Source organism: Thunnus maccoyii, chromosome 6 (genome assembly GCF_910596095.1).
Source record: "Thunnus maccoyii chromosome 6, fThuMac1.1, whole genome shotgun sequence".
NCBI classification, from domain to species: domain Eukaryota; kingdom Metazoa; phylum Chordata; class Actinopteri; order Scombriformes; family Scombridae; genus Thunnus; species Thunnus maccoyii.
Genome location: NC_056538.1, coordinates 25,561,387 through 25,578,768, shown reverse-complemented (window position 1 = coordinate 25,578,768; position 17,382 = coordinate 25,561,387). Strand labels below are relative to the sequence as shown.

Below are 17,382 nucleotides of genomic sequence, written 5' to 3'. Positions count from 1 at the left end.
ATTGATTAATCTGTTGATTACTTTCTCCATTAATCAATTAGTTGTTTGGTCTACAAAATATCAGAAAATGGTGAAAAATGTCATTCACTATTTCCCAAAGCCCAAGATGACATTCTCAAATGTCTTCTTCTGTCCCAACCAACAGTCCACAACCCAAAGATAGTCAGTTTACTATCGGAGAATACTAATGAAACAAGAAAATATTCATATTTTAGAGACTGGAATCAGAGAATTTGGACATTTTTTCTTTTCTTTTGGACTCCAACCAATCAATTATCAAAATAGCTGGCGATAAATTTAATAGTTGGCAACTAATCAATAAGTCGACTAATTGTTGCAGCTCTGGTTTAATAGTTCACAATCCTATACAGTACATGTATATTTTTTTGAGAATGAACTTACTTTGTCACTATCTACAAGTGGGCTACCGGTGACTCCCCAGTCAGCCTCAAAATCAACACAAATAAGAGACTTCTGAAATATGCAGCTAAATTGTAGTAATTGTTGTCTTAGACTGGTGATCGGTTTACCTTACTTAATTAATAGGAAAGAATATAGACACAGTATGAAGCAATGAAATTATTTTACTGTTGTGAAGTGGTTTCACCTCTTTAATGAGTCCAGTGAGACATCCAAACAACCACAGAATATGTGCCATATGCAGCCTATAGCCTTCACATTCACTCATTTGTACAGTTTTTTAAAAAGTTGTAGTGCACTCATCATCATACAGTCTATGTACCAACATGTAATGCCTGAGTATCAATCATAGCTAGTTCCTCATCTTTCACCCATTCATCCTCCGCTGGCGAAACAACAGGTCTGCGAGCTGGAGTCTGTACGGTTTTTAAAGTGCTAGGTGTCCCAGACCTCCGAGGGGGATTGAATGTCTTATTTACATATGGTGAAGCCGCTGAGCCCAGTAGGGGCACAGGTGGTGGAGATGGGATACGAGACAGATAGTCCAGAGCTCTCCTCCTCTTCAGGCTTTTCGGGTCTTTCTCTGTTGAACAGTTTCCCGGAGGAGGGTTCCTGCTCACAGGTGTGAAGGATCCAAGGCTTCTGATTGGCTGCTGAGACGTCACCTGTATAGCAGAACACATTTTGTTTTTAAAAGACAAAGACTCGTTGCTTTTGAGAGTGAATGAGCCGAACAGTCCCAAATACCACAACAAACACATAAACTCACACTTGTCTTTGAGTCTTGCCGTCTCTCTGCTGTAGTCTGCTGCGGTACTGCTGGGGTTCTAGGTTGGAGAGCTGGAGAGGAGATGGAGCTCATGCCAACAGATTTGATTAAATATGAAAGTTTCTCCTCAGCAGTAAGAAAGAAGTTCTCCTGACCCTGAAAACACATGACAAAAATATAATTTTAAGAATTTTTTGTAGTTAAGATATATATATATTCTGTGATAGCAACGTCCTCAGTTTGATTCTTGGGCTTTTTTGTACATTATTTCCCATCTCTCTCTATCCTCATTTCCTGTCAGTCACCACTCTACAGTCTACCTTTCAATAAAGACAAAAATGCCCCATAATAAACTTTTTAAAGTACAATTTTTTGGCAACTTTATTTGCTGGTGATAATAGAGATACAGAAACAGAAATGCAGGTAGAAAGAAATAGGGACGACATGCAAACACTCGGCTCCCGGCAGCATGTCTCAAAATATACAGATTGCTTTTAAAAAAAAAAGTCCTTTCAGTGTTGTTGTGCCTTTAAAAATGAGCTCAGTCAGCATGACAAAACTTGATATTTGAGAAATACTGCTGCTCCTATTCAGTATTTTCAATTTCATCTTTTATAGTTCTCACCTGTACCTTTACAAAGTTACAAGCTGTTATTCTGATCATTATTTCTTTTGAACATGATGCACTCTGGCTGTGAGAACAAATCTACATTTTATGCAACCATCCTTGACAAATAAGGTGTCCTTAAATGAATGAAAGAAAGAAAAAAACACTTTTTTGATGCATGTCAGCAGGTTTACAGGTAATAGATAATAATACTCTGTACCTGGACCAGGTTTCTGAGTTGGCCGAGAGATTCCTGTAGATGTGTTTCCTTTGGGTTTGTTGAGGCGATGGTGAGATCTCCAGCATACACGACAGGAGTGGGAAATGTGGACTGACCTCTCAGCTGAAGGTTGCTGAGAGCCAACAGCTCACGTGGTTTCACCACATCTTCTAAGCCAGACTGAGCCAAGCTGCTGAAACAACGCACTTTAACGAAGTTCAGTTTCCCATCGACCATATAAAATGCTGGAGAGGAACCTGTGTTCAAAAGTACAAACAACCATTTAGTTAACAATATAGTAATGGCAGAGACAATTAATAAAAAAAAAATCACCTACCCTGACCGTCGATGATAGTGATGACATATCCTATGAGATCAACCTCCCCACAGAGCGGCTGGAATTCTGGGTTTTGAAGATCCACAAAAGCAGCAGACACCCTCGGTTGAAAGCATGCTGATAACCACTCCTGGGAAGCCTGCATGAAAAGCCAAATCAGACGTATTCTAAATCATTTGTATCTAATTTACAAATACCGTGTCAATAATTCCCTGTGTGCACCATGTGTGCTGAAGACAGTTTATTTTTACAGTACCTGTAAGTCCTGAAACTGGGTTTTCTTGTTCCCAGTGAGCTGAACAGTTTCAATACCACTGCGTTTTTTCCCATCTGAAGTGGTGAGGTTATAGACTTTGTATCGACAGCCTTCCTTTAGCATAGACTGAAGGTCCAAAGATGGTCGCCACATGTTCAACTGGTAAACTAAAACAAACAAACAAAAAAACCAACATAATTATAAATCAGTCTTTGAATACACAGTAGTACACATGTTTAAGTAACCAATCTAAATGAAGACAAATGAGGACACACCACTGCTGCTTTGATTCATAGAGTCAGCGATGCAGAGTCTCGAAACAGGAGTAACGTCTCGTTTGGGACAGCTCCCTTCATTGTCCTCTGCATTTTCTAGAGCACGACGGTACCGATCCTGCAGTTCAGCCTGCTTCCTCTCCATCAGAGAGCGCCTGTAGGTATGTAGAGTCTCCAACTGTCGTTCACTCAAATGAGCCTTGAAAATAGAAGTTAACATATGTTCAATCGAAACTCTACATAAATAGAATGCCTGAAGTTATATTGTCCAAGAACACAATACGTAAAGTATGTTTCTTATCACCTCAAGGTAAGCTGGGTCATCCCCCACTGCTTCATACAGCTCCTCTCCATCTTGCAGACTTGCAATATCCTGACGACTGATTGTCCGTCTTCTGCGTTGAGGTTTGTTATTACCTGAAGATAACAACTTGTTCAAATGTATTCAATTTGAGTCTGTACTAAACATGCTGAAAACACGATTCCTACCTTTTTCTTCCTTTTCAAATTCCGCTTGAATCTTTGCAAAAACAATCTCCATAGCCTTTTGCTTGTTGCTGTTGTAGCGTCTCACCTCCTTCTCTTCTGCACGGACAGAACGGAACACAACCCCTCCATCTGGTTTCCTCTCCATCCACTGGAAAAACATGACAAGCAAACTGTCACATAGCGTCATAACATGAGCTGCCAAGGAGTAACAGTATATTAATACATGCCAAAATGCACCTGTATGGGGTAGCTTCTCAGTATGACCATGTCCACACATCCAACAGGCCCTCCATTGCTGTACAAGCAGGAGAGAGGAAGCAGGAATGGCCGTGGATCCCTGTAAAATCCAAGCTTAGTATCCCATCGTGCTGGTCTGCTGCTATTGGCGTAAATCTAAAAAGACAAACAATAAGTCAACATGATATCTTGGTCGAACTTCATGGAGAGAACAACAAAAGGACAGAGGCCTTTCCCTGTACCTTTAACATGAGAGATTCAGGTGCCTCCAGAGGGGAGCAAGCATCTTGGGATCCCACCAGCTGAGCCCCATGGATGATCAACTTCCCGCCAACAGCCAGTGGACCTTTGTGAAGCATGGCAGTTAAGGGATCATCCAGTTGGGCTTTAATGGCATACCATCCATCTGTCAGCCAAACAACTGCACATGGCTTTTCAGCCTTGGCATCAGCACCTTGTGGAGTCTTGGCATCATTGCGACTTTGTCTGGTTGGGGAGTGACCCCTGGAGACGACCCCGCAAACACAGAGAACCAGGGTTTTGGCTGCTGTGTCGTCCTTTTCCATAATCTTTCTCAGAGCTGGCCTGCGGCTGTGGTCCACCTCAACATCATATCTGACACAGACATAAGATAAAACAAACATTGTAGAGAAAGAGGCAAGTACTGCTAATCCATTGCACTTTATATAATTATCCAAGAGTCCTTTATAATAGCAAAATTATATACAGTATTTATGTTAATTTCTTATGATTCGATGATTTAAACTCGAGACAGAGAGAGTTTTGTAAAGGTTACACAAACCGGCAACAAGCTATATATACTGCTGGAGATAGTTTAGGGATTATATATTTGTTACACACGAGACGCATGGATGTCTTAAGTTGAAGACTGAATCCACTAAAACTACAGTAACATAAAATAAGCCATAATACTACATACCTGTACTTGAGTTGTAGGAGAACTTGCTCTGGGGTGAGACAGAGGCTGCCCATTGTTCCTGGAAAGGATCTTTCCATGGAGGCCTGCTTCCACACAATCCATCTGTAGTGATTATACACCCACTCTTCACTGATCAGTTTAGGATCCACACCCGGGGTGTCACATAGTGCTCTGTGGACAGTGCAGGACAAGATCATATATAAGTGCAGTCTGCATTTGCAAATACACTTGGTTGTCAAACGTTATAATTAGTTCAACAGTATTACTAAAACTAATTTAAACTCAATTTAATTTTGTTGATACCTATAGAACTCTTCTTTCCCCGCAGTCCCGTTCTTACTCGGGATCAGCCATCCGCCATCAGCAAGCTGAACACCACCTTCATTTATGAACGCTTCCTGTTTGAGAAACTGCTGTAAACTGAAGCGAAAAGACTGTGCATTGTCACCGGTGATCTCGGACACATGCTGATGCACTCCGTATCCATACAGCTGAAACACAAGAACATGAATATGTCAAAAAGGTGTTTACATGACAGTGATGTCATTTATAACCAAACACAACAAAGATGACTATGACAAAAAAATGCTCTAAAGCCCAGTGTGAGTTTTGGCCTAACCTGTTTTTGGGTGTATTTTGCAGGGGGCTTTCCATTCACTGCATCTTTTAATGGGATCCTTGACACTCCTGAAGTTTTAGTGAGAAACAAGCTCCCTGGCAGAGGTCGAATAGTCTGGCGCTTCTTCTTCCTGATCCTCATGTCCTGCATATCTCGTGCCAGCTCTATGTTCTCAAGAGTCTGAATTTCTGTTAACAGACCATAAACAGATAATTATTATTCCTATGTTACGCTTTGTATTATTACAGTGTATTATACTGACGTCATCCAGAAAGGTTACCTTGGCTTCTGGATAATGTGTCTACCACACCCGAAGCCTCTGCAGCAGAATCCTCTGTTCCACAGCCAACAGGAATTTTATGATTTTCCACATGATCATCTTTTGTATTACCAACCAAGGCCACCGGATGAATGTCTTCTCTGCTTTTATTACCAGTGACATCAGTAGTGCTTTGTCTGCTTGTCTTTTTAGTGGGTGGCACAAAAGTACTGCTGTTAGAGGGCATTGCAGAGAGATGGTGGTGTTTATCCTCCTCCTCATGTGGTTTAGAGCAGCTCTCTTGGACAATAGTTCTTTGTTTTTTGAACGGAGGAACAAACGCAGAAGGTGTTCTTCTGTTGTCCTTGACCATGTTGTTCTTGTGAGTCTCCGTCTTTGAATTCTTTAAGAATGGAGGAACAAATGCTGGTATCTTGGAATGAGCGGATTTGCTGTCTCCTGGGGCTGAGTGCTGTGTTTCCTTTTGCAATCTGGTTACCATGTAGTTTTTTCCATCACTGTAAGATAGAAAAATACATGACAATGGGCTGATAACTTGTGCCCACTCCCCAAAAGCATGGTCAACAATCCACTTGCATCTTACCTGTGTGGCCTTGTGATGTTTGGATGAAGAGAGACGCTATACTTGAAGACTCTCCTGTCTTTCATTACACCTTAAGTAACAAAAATACATATTAAACGCTATTTAATTGATAAAAGGAAATATGTATTATTTGTTACATTAATATTTATTTACCAGTCGCACAACTTCTTTCCGGTTGAAGGGTTGATTGTCTGGGACTATCAAGAGTTCTGTCGAATTCGTCCAGTAATCGTCTTTTCAAGGGAGGCTGACCTTGAATATTACACGACAGCAAGAGAATTGTTTATGGTTAATGCTCACAACAAATATAAAAGAAGAGCAGCAGCTAGTGGTTATTAATATAAAATCATTTTAGTGAAGTGCAATATGGGAACAACATATTTAATTCTGAATATTTGATTGAACTAAAGTAGTTGCAAAAATGCAATCAAATAATTTCTTCAAATAATCTGGATTCAATGAGATGAAAACAATGAGAGAAGTTGTGCAGCCTTAATAAAAACACTTCATACTGACTTAAATGTCTAATTAATAACTCTGATACTTACCAGTCATATCTGCGTCCTCTGCCAATCTCTTCCCTGTTGTTTTTTGTTCCTCTACAGATCTGTTGCTGGATTTTGGGTTTTCTTGCAGTGGCATATTTTCAAAAGTCATTGAGAGACTTTGGCCAGCTAGACCTTCGTCTTCTAGCAAAGCTTTAGTGCAATCCAGGGCTTCCTGGGCAAACAACTTCTGCTGGGTTTCTGTGCAGCCACTGAAGTTAAGTGACTGAAAGCTTAGAACTGAAGACTCCTCTGTCCTTGTGAACTCAAGCTTCTCATTACTGCTTGTCTGGTTTATTTCATGGTCCAACATGTTTGGCCTTTTCTCTCTATGAAGGTTACGCACCCCTGAGGGGGCAAATTTGTCCTCTTCAAATTTAAATGCATCTGTAAGTGCTTTCTCTTTGATAAAATTGCTACCTTGCACACTTGAATTTTGAAAGATTTTATTCTCGCTGTCAGTCTCTCGGGAAGAAAATTGAGGTTTAACAACCTGAAGGGCACTTTCCTCTGCCGGCATGTCCTTGTCACTGGTTGTGACGAGATTAGAGTTTGAAGTTCTTTTCACATCTTTTGATAGATCTGACTTGTGGGTAGCAATTAGGCTTGTGGAATATGAGCTTGAATCAGCAAACTCCCCACCATCTTTTACTGAAACAGAATCATTATCAAATTCTCTCAAAAGGTTCTTTGCTTTCAAAAGATTTATCTGTGACACTTGGACTTTTGCTCCCCCTGCAGTTGTAAAGCCACAATGTATTTTTTCTTTATTATTTTGAGCATCTTCATGTTTCTTATCATTCTTCCATGTGTCCGAAACAGCTGGAACGTCTGTGTTCAAACTGATGTCATCAAAGAGAGCTTTTGCCTTCTGGAGGGCCTCAGAAGAAAATGCCACTGGCTTACCGCTGGCGGCAAGAAATCCACTATTTCTGGGTGGTGGACCAGGATATGGCATTTTGAAGTGAGTTGGTTTTGCACTGCTTTTATTCGCAACGTCTTCACATTCACTCAACAGGGATTTTGCTTTCTTGAGAGCTGCAGATGAAATGGCAACTCCTTTGCCATCGGCTGTCTGAAATCCAACAATTTGTGGTGTGTCTTCTTTTTGTTTCAGTTGTTTGTTTGTGTCCTCAAATGTAGCACTTTCACTCAGCAGAGACTTTGCTTTTGCCATTGCATCATCTGACACTGATACTTTCTTCCCGCTGGCTGTACAGAATCCACCACCACTGCTCAATTCATCAACAGCAGAGTAACCAAGCTTCTTTGCTGTTGTGCACAATGGCGAAGAAAGTGGCTTCAAAAATTGGTTTGCATGTAAAAAAAGGGCATTAGTCAAAGCCAGTGGGTTATTAACATCTTTTTGAATCTCCAAATCATTATGGCGCAGCATCTTTTCATGGTGTACATCTGGTCCAGCTTTCACATTTTCAAACTCTGTGTGTCCATTTACAGGCTCCTCAGAAAAATTTACTGTTACCCCTTGAACATTTTTAAATGTTGGAAGGATTTTCTTCTTGTTGACATTTTCACTACTTTTCTGAGGTTTTACTGACATTTCATCACTACTGTCCTTAACATCACAGTCTTTGAAGAGAGCATCTGCGTCTCTCATTGTTTTAAGTGAGACAGAATCATCATCAAATTCTTTCAAAAGATTTTTTGCTTTCAATAGATTTTGCTGTGACACACGGACTATTGCGCCCCCTGATGTTGAGAAACCACAATGTATTTTTTCTATATTTTGAGCATTTTCTTGTTTCTTATCATTCTTCCTTGTGTCTGAAACAGCTGGGATCTCTGAACTGATGTCATCAAAGAGAGCTTTTGCCTTCTTGAGAGCCTCAGAAGAAAATGCCACTGGCTTACCACTGGCTGCAAGAAATCCACTATTTCTGGGTGGTGGATCAGGAAAAGGCATCTTGGAATGAGTTGGTTTTGCACTGCTTTTATCCGCAAAATCTTCACATTCACTCAACAGGGATTTTGCTTTCTTGAGAGCTGCAGATGAAATGGCGACTCCTTTGCCACTGGCAGTGTGAAATCCAACATTTTGTGGTGTGTCTTCTTTTTGTTTCAGTTGTTTGTTTGTGTCCTCAAATGTAGCACTTTCACTCAGCACAGACTTTGCTTTTATCATTGCATCATCTGGCACATTACTGTCCTTAATGTCACAGTCTTTAAAGAAAGCATCTGCCTCTTGCATTGCTTTAAGTGACACAGAATCATCATCAAATTCTTTGAAAAGATTTTTTGCTTTCAACAGATTTTGCTGTGACACACAGACTTTTGCGCCCCCTGCTGTTGAGAAACCACAATGCATTTTTTCTTTATTTTGAGCATTTTCTTGTTTCTTATTCTCCCTTGTGCTTGAAACAGCTGAAATGTCTGTGTTCAAACTGATGTCATCAAAGAGAGTTTTTGCCTTCTGGAGGGCCTCAGAAGAAAATGCCACTGGTTTACCGCTGGCGGCAAGAAATCCACTATTTCTGGATGATGAACCAGGAAATGGCATCTTGGAGTGAGTTGGTTTTGCACTTCTTTTATCTGCAACGTCTTCACATTCACTCAACAGGGATTTTGCTTTCTTGAGAGCTGCAGATGAAATGGCAACTCCTTTTCCACTGGCTGTCTGAAATCCAACATTTTGTGGTGTGTCTTCATTTTGTTTCAGTTGTTTGTTTGTGTCCTCAAATGTAGCACTTTCACTCAGCAGAGACATTGCTTTTATCATTGCATCATCAGACACATTACTGTCCTTAACATCACAGTCTTTGAAGAAAGCATCTGCCTCTTGCATTGCTTCAACTGAAATCAAATCATCATCAAATTCTTTCAAAAGATTTTTTGCTTTCAACAGATTTTGCTGTGACACGTGGACTATTGTTCCCCCTGCTGTTGAGAAACCACAATGCATTTTCTCTTTATTTTGAGCATTTTCTTGTTTCTGATCAGTCTTCCTTGTGGCTGAAACAGCTGGGATCTCTGAACTGAAACTGATGTCATCAAAGAGAGTTTTTGCCTTTTTGAGGGCCTCAGATGAAAATGCCACTGGTTTACCGCTGGCGGCAAGAAATCCACTATTTCTGGATGATGGACCAGGAAATGGCATCTTGGAGTGAGTTGGTTTTGCACTGCTTTTATCTGCAATGTCTTCACATTCACTCAACAGGGATTTTGCTTTCTTGAGAGCTGCAGATGAAATGGCAACTCCTTTTCCACTGGCTGTCTGAAATCCAACATTTTGTGGTGTGTCTTCTTTTTGTTTCAGTTGTTTGTTTGTGTCCTCAAATGTAGCACTTTCACTCAGCAGAGACATTGCTTTTATCATTGCATCATCAGACACATTACTGTCCTTAACATCACAGTCTTTGAAGAAAGCATCTGCCTCTTGCATTGCTTCAACTGAAATAGAATCATCATCAAATTCTTTCAAAAGATTTTTTGCTTTCGACAGATTTTGCTGTGACACGTGGGCTATTGTTCCCCCTGCTGTTGAGAAACCACAATGCATTTTTTCTTTATTTTGAGCATTTTCTTGTTTCTGATCAGTCTTCCTTGTGGCTGAAACAGCTGGGATCTCTGAACTGAAACTGATGTCATCAAAGAGAGTTTTTGCCTTCTTGAGGGCCTCAGATGAAAATGCCACTGGTTTACCACTGGCAGCAAGAAATCCACTATTTCTGGATGTTGGACCATGGACTGCAATCTTGGAATGTTTTGGATATACACTGACTTTATCCTCAGCGCCATCGTATTCGGTCAACAGGGATTTTGCTTTCTTAAGAGCTGCAGATGAAATAACAACTCCTTTTCCACCAGCTGTCTGGAAGCCACTTGACTGATTGGTGAGACCTATTCTTGAAGAATTTTGTTTTTCTTTCATTTGTTGGTCTGTGTCCTCATGTGTCTGAATTTCATTCAAAAGACATGCAGCTTTTGTCATTGCGTCAGCTGACACAGATACTTTCTTCCCGCTTGCCGTACAGAACCCACCATCACTCAAGTCATTGATGGCAGAGGAACTAATATTCTTTGATGTTGTGCACAAAGGAGATGAAAACGGCTTTTCAGTTGAACACTGGTTTCCAAGAAAAGGAGCTGACTTAATTAAAGCCGGTGTATTCTTAACACCAAAATTGTCAATCTCCATATCATGTTGTAGAACCTCAGTACGGCGCGCAGATGGTTCAGAATTTACATTTTCAAACTCAGTGCATCTTTTGACGGGTTCTTCGGATACGTTTGCTTTGATCCCATGAACACTTTTAAATTTTGAAAGGTTTTTCTTATGATTGAAACTTCCAGGCAAGGTTTCTAAATTGTTATGTTTTTCTGACATGCCATCATTGCTATCCACAACATCACAGTCTCTGAAGACAGAATTTGCCTTTTGCATTGCTTTTGCTGAAATAGAAATCCCTCTCCCACTGGCCATCTGGAACGCACTTTGACATGCGGCTATGTCCATTTTGCTGTTTGCAAAACTTGTTGTAGCACCTTCATCTCTCATACCTGAGACCTGTCTGTCTGAACAGACAGACTCCTTCATGTTAGAAAAGCAGCTTTGAATCCTCTCCTCAGTATCATTACTGTAACTGGTAAACTTTGAATTATCCTCTTTATGATGGAAAAATTTATCAGTGTTATTATCCACACTGTCATTGTGCACTGTTTTGGTATAATTTTCACCATTTTGCTTGTCTGGTGAATTTTTCTCTGTCACAAGACTCTCTTCTAAATCTGCAAACAAAGCTCTAGCGTTGCTCAGACACTTTTTTGAAACTCTCAAAACATTTCCTCCTGCAGTTTTAAATCCCACACTAAGTGTCAAAGGATTTTTGTTGCTTGGCTTGCTTATTTCATTGTGTTCAGCTCTGTCAAGATTTTCACTTGACATAATACAGCTTCTACCTTCAGCGATGTGCTTAGAAGAGGAAGGTACAGTTCCAGTAGAGAAATTTTCTTTTTTCAATCCACTCGAGTATGACATTTCTGTGGGTTTACTTGTGACATCATATGTTTTGTCTGACACTAAGGCCATTTTGCCAGGCATCATTGTTACCGCGACATGCTTTTCAGCATCTAAACTAAAACTATCATCAAAATCTATACCCGTAAGAAAATCAGGGTCAAGTTCTTTGACAGCTTTTTGGGGAGAAGTGGCATTATCTTGGCATTGTTGGTTTAGTGTTGCAGTTTTTAACTCTTTAAATTCAAACTGGCTATCTGTTTCTTCTAATAGAGTGCACAGTTCTGTCACATCAGCTTTTTGTGAAGCTGTCAATTGGCAACTGATGTCCCTGAATTTTTCACTTGATGAGGATGGATGGTTTGAGTCAGAAGCTGTAGTTTTCACTGATCCATGACTCATGTTAATGTCATCTTTAGTGTCATGGCCACATTTGGTGGGTTGATCATTAAGCCCTTCACCTTCAGTCTGCTCGAAGAGACGTTTGGCTCTCTCCAGGTTGGCTGAGGATATTCTTATACCCTTATTTGAGGCTGTTTTGAATCCTGATGCATGGACAGAAGGAAGAGAAACAATTGTTTTCTCTGGCAGACTGCCATGAACTTGACCACTGACTGGAATGCAATTAATGTTATCGACTGCTCCTTTTGCACTGCTGGATGGATGTGTTAATGTGGTTTTTGTTTGTACCTCACTCTCTCTGCCAGGGTCCAATGTCTGGTTTTCCTTGACTATAAAAGACAACTTGGCATCAGTTTCAGCTCCATATAAAGTATCCTCCAAATGTGCTTTCCTGTTTTCTTTATTTGGAGACTGAAAAGGAGTGGTCCACTGTTGAGTTTGACTCTCTTTCTCTGAGCTGGGAAGAGCAGAAAATGCAGTCAAGTGAGTGATATCAGCCACAGCAGACTGGAATCCACTGTCACATATTGTTCTCTCAATGATGGAATTATTTTGGTTGGCGGCAAAAACACGTCTTCTGTTACTGACGCCATCATGGTCATGTTGAAGGCTTGCTTGCCTTGCTTTGCGCTTAGCTCGTTTCAAGGCTGACAGACAAACTGATGGAGAGAAGCCATTTTGAGGAGTAGCCTCTGCTGCTTCACTCAGTCTAACAGGATCTGACATTTGACTGAAGTCTTGTGCAAAAGCTCTGCAAAGCTGTGACATGTCAACATCCTGGACTTTTGCTTGCACAGAGGGAGGTAGATTTTCTTCAGTGACATTTTCCCGTTGTCGCATCTCATTCTTCCCATCAACGGTTTTAGTGCTGATGTTACAACAGTCGGCTTCATCTTGGGCATTTGGCAAATTCTTAACGTTCAATTCTTGCACTGAAATAAAGCATAACACCAATCAATTCAGTGAATTAAATTAATACATTATATTTACAGTATGTATGTATGTATAAATCAATACTTTCATATGCATGAGAAATGTGTTACCAGAAACTACAATACCTGGTGATGAGTCAATCCTCTGAGAATGAGTTTCCCTTTCTTGCACTTGTGGTTTTGAAGTTTCCACCGTGTAAATAAAATGTCTCTTTTTCTTGATAAATCCAGAGTCTGTGATTTTCAAAGATGGTCTGACTAGCTGGCTAGAACCAGAGTCACTCTGTAGTTGTTCTGTTAAACAGTTATTTTCCACTTGTGCAGCAGGATTATTATTATGGCAAGAGGTGACCACAGTAGAAGGTGGTATTTCAGATAAACTCAATGGAGACCACTGGGTGGTTCCCATATCTCCAGTTCTCACTGGGCTTTTCAAGTGCGGGGATGAAAGAACTCTGCATAGCTGCCGATCAGCTGTTCTTTGTTCACTGGACGTAGCCATGTTCTTTGTTGAGATGTGTGTGGAGCTGCAGCCATGCTCTTTTGCTGAAATGATTTGTTTCCTTTTCATTCTGTCAGTTTTCACTTTTCTTAGTGCTGAACTGCTGTTGGAGAAAAATATAGAAAGAACATTTTCAGCCCCATCAAGAACACTTGCTACAGTGCTGCGAATTTCTCCATCCTCAATAGCATCTGGTAGCTTCTGTCTCCAGACGCCACTCTGGTTCAGTGAACTCTGAGAAGGAGAGTTGTGGGACTCTGGATTCTGACCAGCCTCAGGAGAACCAGCACCTGTTAATTACAGATCAGCTATCAGTATTGTTTTGTATTATGGCATCTAAAGGCCTTTCCACACTTGTATCACAATATAAGTCAATATGTGCAATGCATACTTATTTCAGTCACATTCAGAACTACTGCACTATCTTATACAGTAACAGTAACGGAAAAAAATAGTACCATCTTGAATCGTGGGAGGCAGAAGGTCATTGTTTTTTGGTGAGACAGATCCAACTTGGGATGCATTTGAAAGAGAAGGGAAAAGCTTCCGTACAAACTGGGAGAGATAAGAAAGAAAAGCGTTTTCAGAAGCAATTTGAAATGTCACACTTTATTTTTATTTTTACTGTAATAACATATTTTCTCTGTTACAGGTCATAAATAAGAGAATGGGTTGAATATTTTTAACTTAGACATTTTAACAATCAATAAAGGCTCTTGTGTCACTGACATTAAATCATTATTGAGACTCTACATTCATGGAGATAAATATGTACTGTATGTTGTGTGTTGAAGTTGTACAGAGTACTCACAACAACACTTTTGTCCTCAGAAAAACTCACTGGGCAGGGACTCTCTTCGGTTTTAGCTATAGCATTGAGATGACACAAAAATAAACAGATCATGTTCATGCATTTCTAAATAATTTCTTATCTCAAATTACACAAGTATGGAAACTACAAATATACATGCATAAATAAATGCAAATACAAATGCATTTGCTTACACAAAATCAGGGTGGATGGCACTGCTGGTGGGGTATTCAGAGAGCTGGTCCATGATATATCGGGATGAATATGTGCACCAAGACTTTCAGATATTTGCTTTGCATAGCTGACCTGTAAAAATACAAAAAGGAAAAAAGTGAAACCTTCAAGTTATCTATTACTCCACATTCAAGTACTGGTATTTGTTCAAAGAAAAATAACATCACTGTTAGATATAAAACACTTACTGGGGATTTCTGTGGGGTATGAAGCAGATCTGTACAAATGACAAAAGAAAACATACCAATGGTAATGGTTACATTTTTATTTCAGATCTGATTCAACTAAAAGATAATATAATGATGAATTAGCAGCTCACCAAAACTTTCCTGAGGCTGGATACCTCCATATTTCGTACCTGGCATCCTAAAAGGAGCAAGACATGGCATTAAAAAAAAAAAACAACAAAAAACCTCCCAACAGCAGTGACAACACTAGTAATTTTAGCAAATTCATCTGACTATCATAAACACTGAATTAATAATATATGGAAATAGATTTTAGTCATGAACTTATAGGCCTTTTCTCAAAGAATTATTTGTTTCTATTGAGTTTAACCTATAATCAATGACTGCTCCTGTTTTGCTTTAATTGAACATTTCAGAATGCCTGTAGCTCTTTAATAATGGAAAAACCTTCTGACAAAATTAAAAAAAGAAAACACTGTTCCTAATGATATTTAAATAAAAACTAAACAAAAAATGAATTTCGAATAGATAAGAGACAGACACTCACTGTTCTTTTGAAATCTGAATAAAATATGGACTTGCTGTTGTCCAAGGCAGTGTTTCTTTTTCTGGGGGGGGGGGCACAGAGAAATGTTGTTTTTTTAGATGCCAGCTCAACAAAGCTCCCAAATGCAGACATAAGTAGATTAGTACAATTAAGTACTAACCTACTTATATTAAAGTATGAGTTTATGTAATGTGCCACATCTACAGTATATTTCTGCAAAAATGCATTAGCGGTAAGGGTTATATCAAACATTACCTGGTTCCGCAGTGAAAGACTGCTCATCCTTGGTTTCAGGTGACACCACTCGACAGCGTCTGAAAACCTTAGGGGTCGAAAACAACTGACTCTCCACAGCAGTTTCATCAAACGGTGTCTTAAAATTTCCCTCTTGGTTTGCACACAGGTCATCTTGATCAGAAACATTTCCCTCAGTAGTGACTGCTTGAGCTGTCAGTACATCAAACCAGTCAGGGTCCAGAGGTCCCAGCTCTATCATAGAAAATAAAAAATGGTTTGTTTATACTTCAGTTTCAAGTACACTAACTCAATCATAAGTGTTTTCAGGGAAAGTATTGTTTTTTATATGCAGCTAAACAAAGTATCATGAATCAAGGAAGTCGTGTAACTGTCAATGCTGTGGTTGTTCCAGGCTACTGCACAGGATGTTCATCAGACTCAAAGTTTTTTTTATTTTTTTTTTAATCTTACCTCTCCAGATTTCATCTTTGAATGTGTCGTACATGCTTTCTGATGTTAAATCCATTCCATGTGATTTATGTAATCCCTAAAGGTTCCTATGTGGCACACCTGCAGAGACAAAACTAAAGTTAGAAAGCAGAAATTGATCTCAGCTTAGTTAGCTGTATGTTAAATGATGCGATAAAGGATGCTCGGGGGGGGGGGCATGGCCAGTACCTTCCTGTTGTTTCCGATCACAGGACGCATAGCTGCTACTGAACTACAGTGGCTAACGTTAGCTAACTCGATAATAAAACTTCTTTAGATAGATTGACGAAAAGGTGACGTTAGCTAACATTTGGTTCCCCACCGTAGGAAATATTATAGTTGGTTGACAATGTGTGGAAAACGGAGATATTTAGCCAATGTCAGATTAAACTGCTAGGTTACTCACTTATAAAAAGAAAATAACCGTATCATTTGCCTTGAAGTTTCTTACCATGACGGCGTATGACAGTGTTGACTTTCATGTCGAGACGAAATGCTTCACAAATTGTTGCCGACAAACCAAAAACTATGATAAGGTGATAGAGAAATGTTTTTTACATGTCAACTTTCTAGTTTAGCTAGTTCACGGCATGGCTACGAAAACAAACCTCGCGCGCCGCGCTCTGGTGTTACGCCTTATTTGGTGACCCAGCCTCTTTTTTCTTCTTCTTTGGTTTTACTGACGGACTACAAACCAATGTTAACGGCGCATGCCGCCACCTATTGTATCGGAGTATGTAACAGCATGACTTAAAACAACAAAAACAAACAAACAAATAACAATTATAAAGAAGTTATATTCCGCATATTAAACCTGTTTCGTTTAAATATTTAAATAAAAACCTTTGAACCTGTAATTGTGTGCCCTCTGTCTCTAACAGGCCTTTGAAGCTCCATTCCCTTCCCATATCTACCACCCTGCCCTTCCGTCTTTCTCTACACTGAACTTCCCACAATCTATCAACACATGTTCAAGTTTCCTTGCAGTTACTTGTCTCACATTTATCTGACTCTGTCGTTTTCATGGTATATAAAGTAGCATCCTCTACTTTATATACCGTGAGTCTGAGTCCTGTATGTCCTAATCTTAACCTACAAAAAATACCATCTTCTATCCTACATTTACCTCGATTACTTCTCACTCTGACAGACTTCTGAATTTTGTTATTATCTCTACTCTTAGTGTTGTTATTTCAGGTTTCCTGCCAAAATGTCATTATTCCCTGATGAATTAGTGATTTTGCTTCTGATCTCCCAAAACATATTTCTAAAATATCATCATTTTTGTTTAATGCATTTCTAGCAAGTGTATCTGCAACTTAATTTTTCTCCATGCCAACATGTGTTGGTATATTGGTAGATTAAATTACATCAGACAAACCTCAATTAAAATGCAACTTTATGAAGCTACAGTATACCTCATACTACCTGAAGATTCCTCCTCCAAAAGAAAATTACATAATAATAATTTGCACAAATCATACAATG

At 39.6% G+C, this 17,382-nt stretch overlaps 1 protein-coding gene across 2 annotated transcripts; it reads right to left on the bottom strand.

The window, feature by feature from the left end:
- Positions 1 to 566: 566 nt before the first annotated feature.
- On the bottom strand, positions 567 to 16,538 carry brca2 (BRCA2 DNA repair associated). Of its 2 annotated transcripts, none has more exons than XM_042414349.1 (27): positions 16,346 to 16,538; positions 15,877 to 15,975; positions 15,424 to 15,657; positions 15,169 to 15,229; positions 14,753 to 14,799; positions 14,622 to 14,650; positions 14,394 to 14,505; positions 14,200 to 14,255; positions 13,847 to 13,943; positions 13,013 to 13,678; positions 6,581 to 12,886; positions 6,186 to 6,284; positions 6,033 to 6,102; positions 5,450 to 5,946; positions 5,170 to 5,357; positions 4,854 to 5,041; positions 4,551 to 4,721; positions 3,853 to 4,225; positions 3,611 to 3,766; positions 3,374 to 3,521; positions 3,189 to 3,301; positions 2,885 to 3,083; positions 2,610 to 2,776; positions 2,354 to 2,492; positions 2,017 to 2,273; positions 1,190 to 1,345; positions 567 to 1,085 (listed from the first exon to the last, which is right to left on the bottom strand). In XM_042414349.1, exons 2-27 carry the CDS (start codon positions 15,929 to 15,931, stop codon positions 735 to 737), a joined length of 10,935 nt encoding a protein of 3,644 aa, XP_042270283.1. In that variant the 5' UTR covers positions 15,932 to 15,975; positions 16,346 to 16,538; the 3' UTR covers positions 567 to 734. The 2 variants fall into 2 exon arrangements, with proteins under 2 accessions (XP_042270283.1, XP_042270284.1); XM_042414350.1 differs by lacking the exon at positions 16,346 to 16,538 and adding an exon at positions 16,084 to 16,187.
- Positions 16,539 to 17,382: the final 844 nt, after the last annotated feature.

Coding starts and splice junctions, on each gene's coding strand:
- brca2 (XM_042414349.1), bottom strand. CDS start 15,931: ATGGATTTAACATCAGAAAGCATGTACGACACATTCAAAGATGAAATC. Junction 5,042..5,169: donor CAAAATACACCCAAAAACAG/GTTAGGCCAAAA, acceptor CTTGTGTTTCAG/CTGTATGGATACGGAGTGCA. Junction 3,084..3,188: donor ATGACCCAGCTTACCTTGAG/GTGATAAGAAAC, acceptor TCTATTTTCAAG/GCTCATTTGAGTGAACGACA.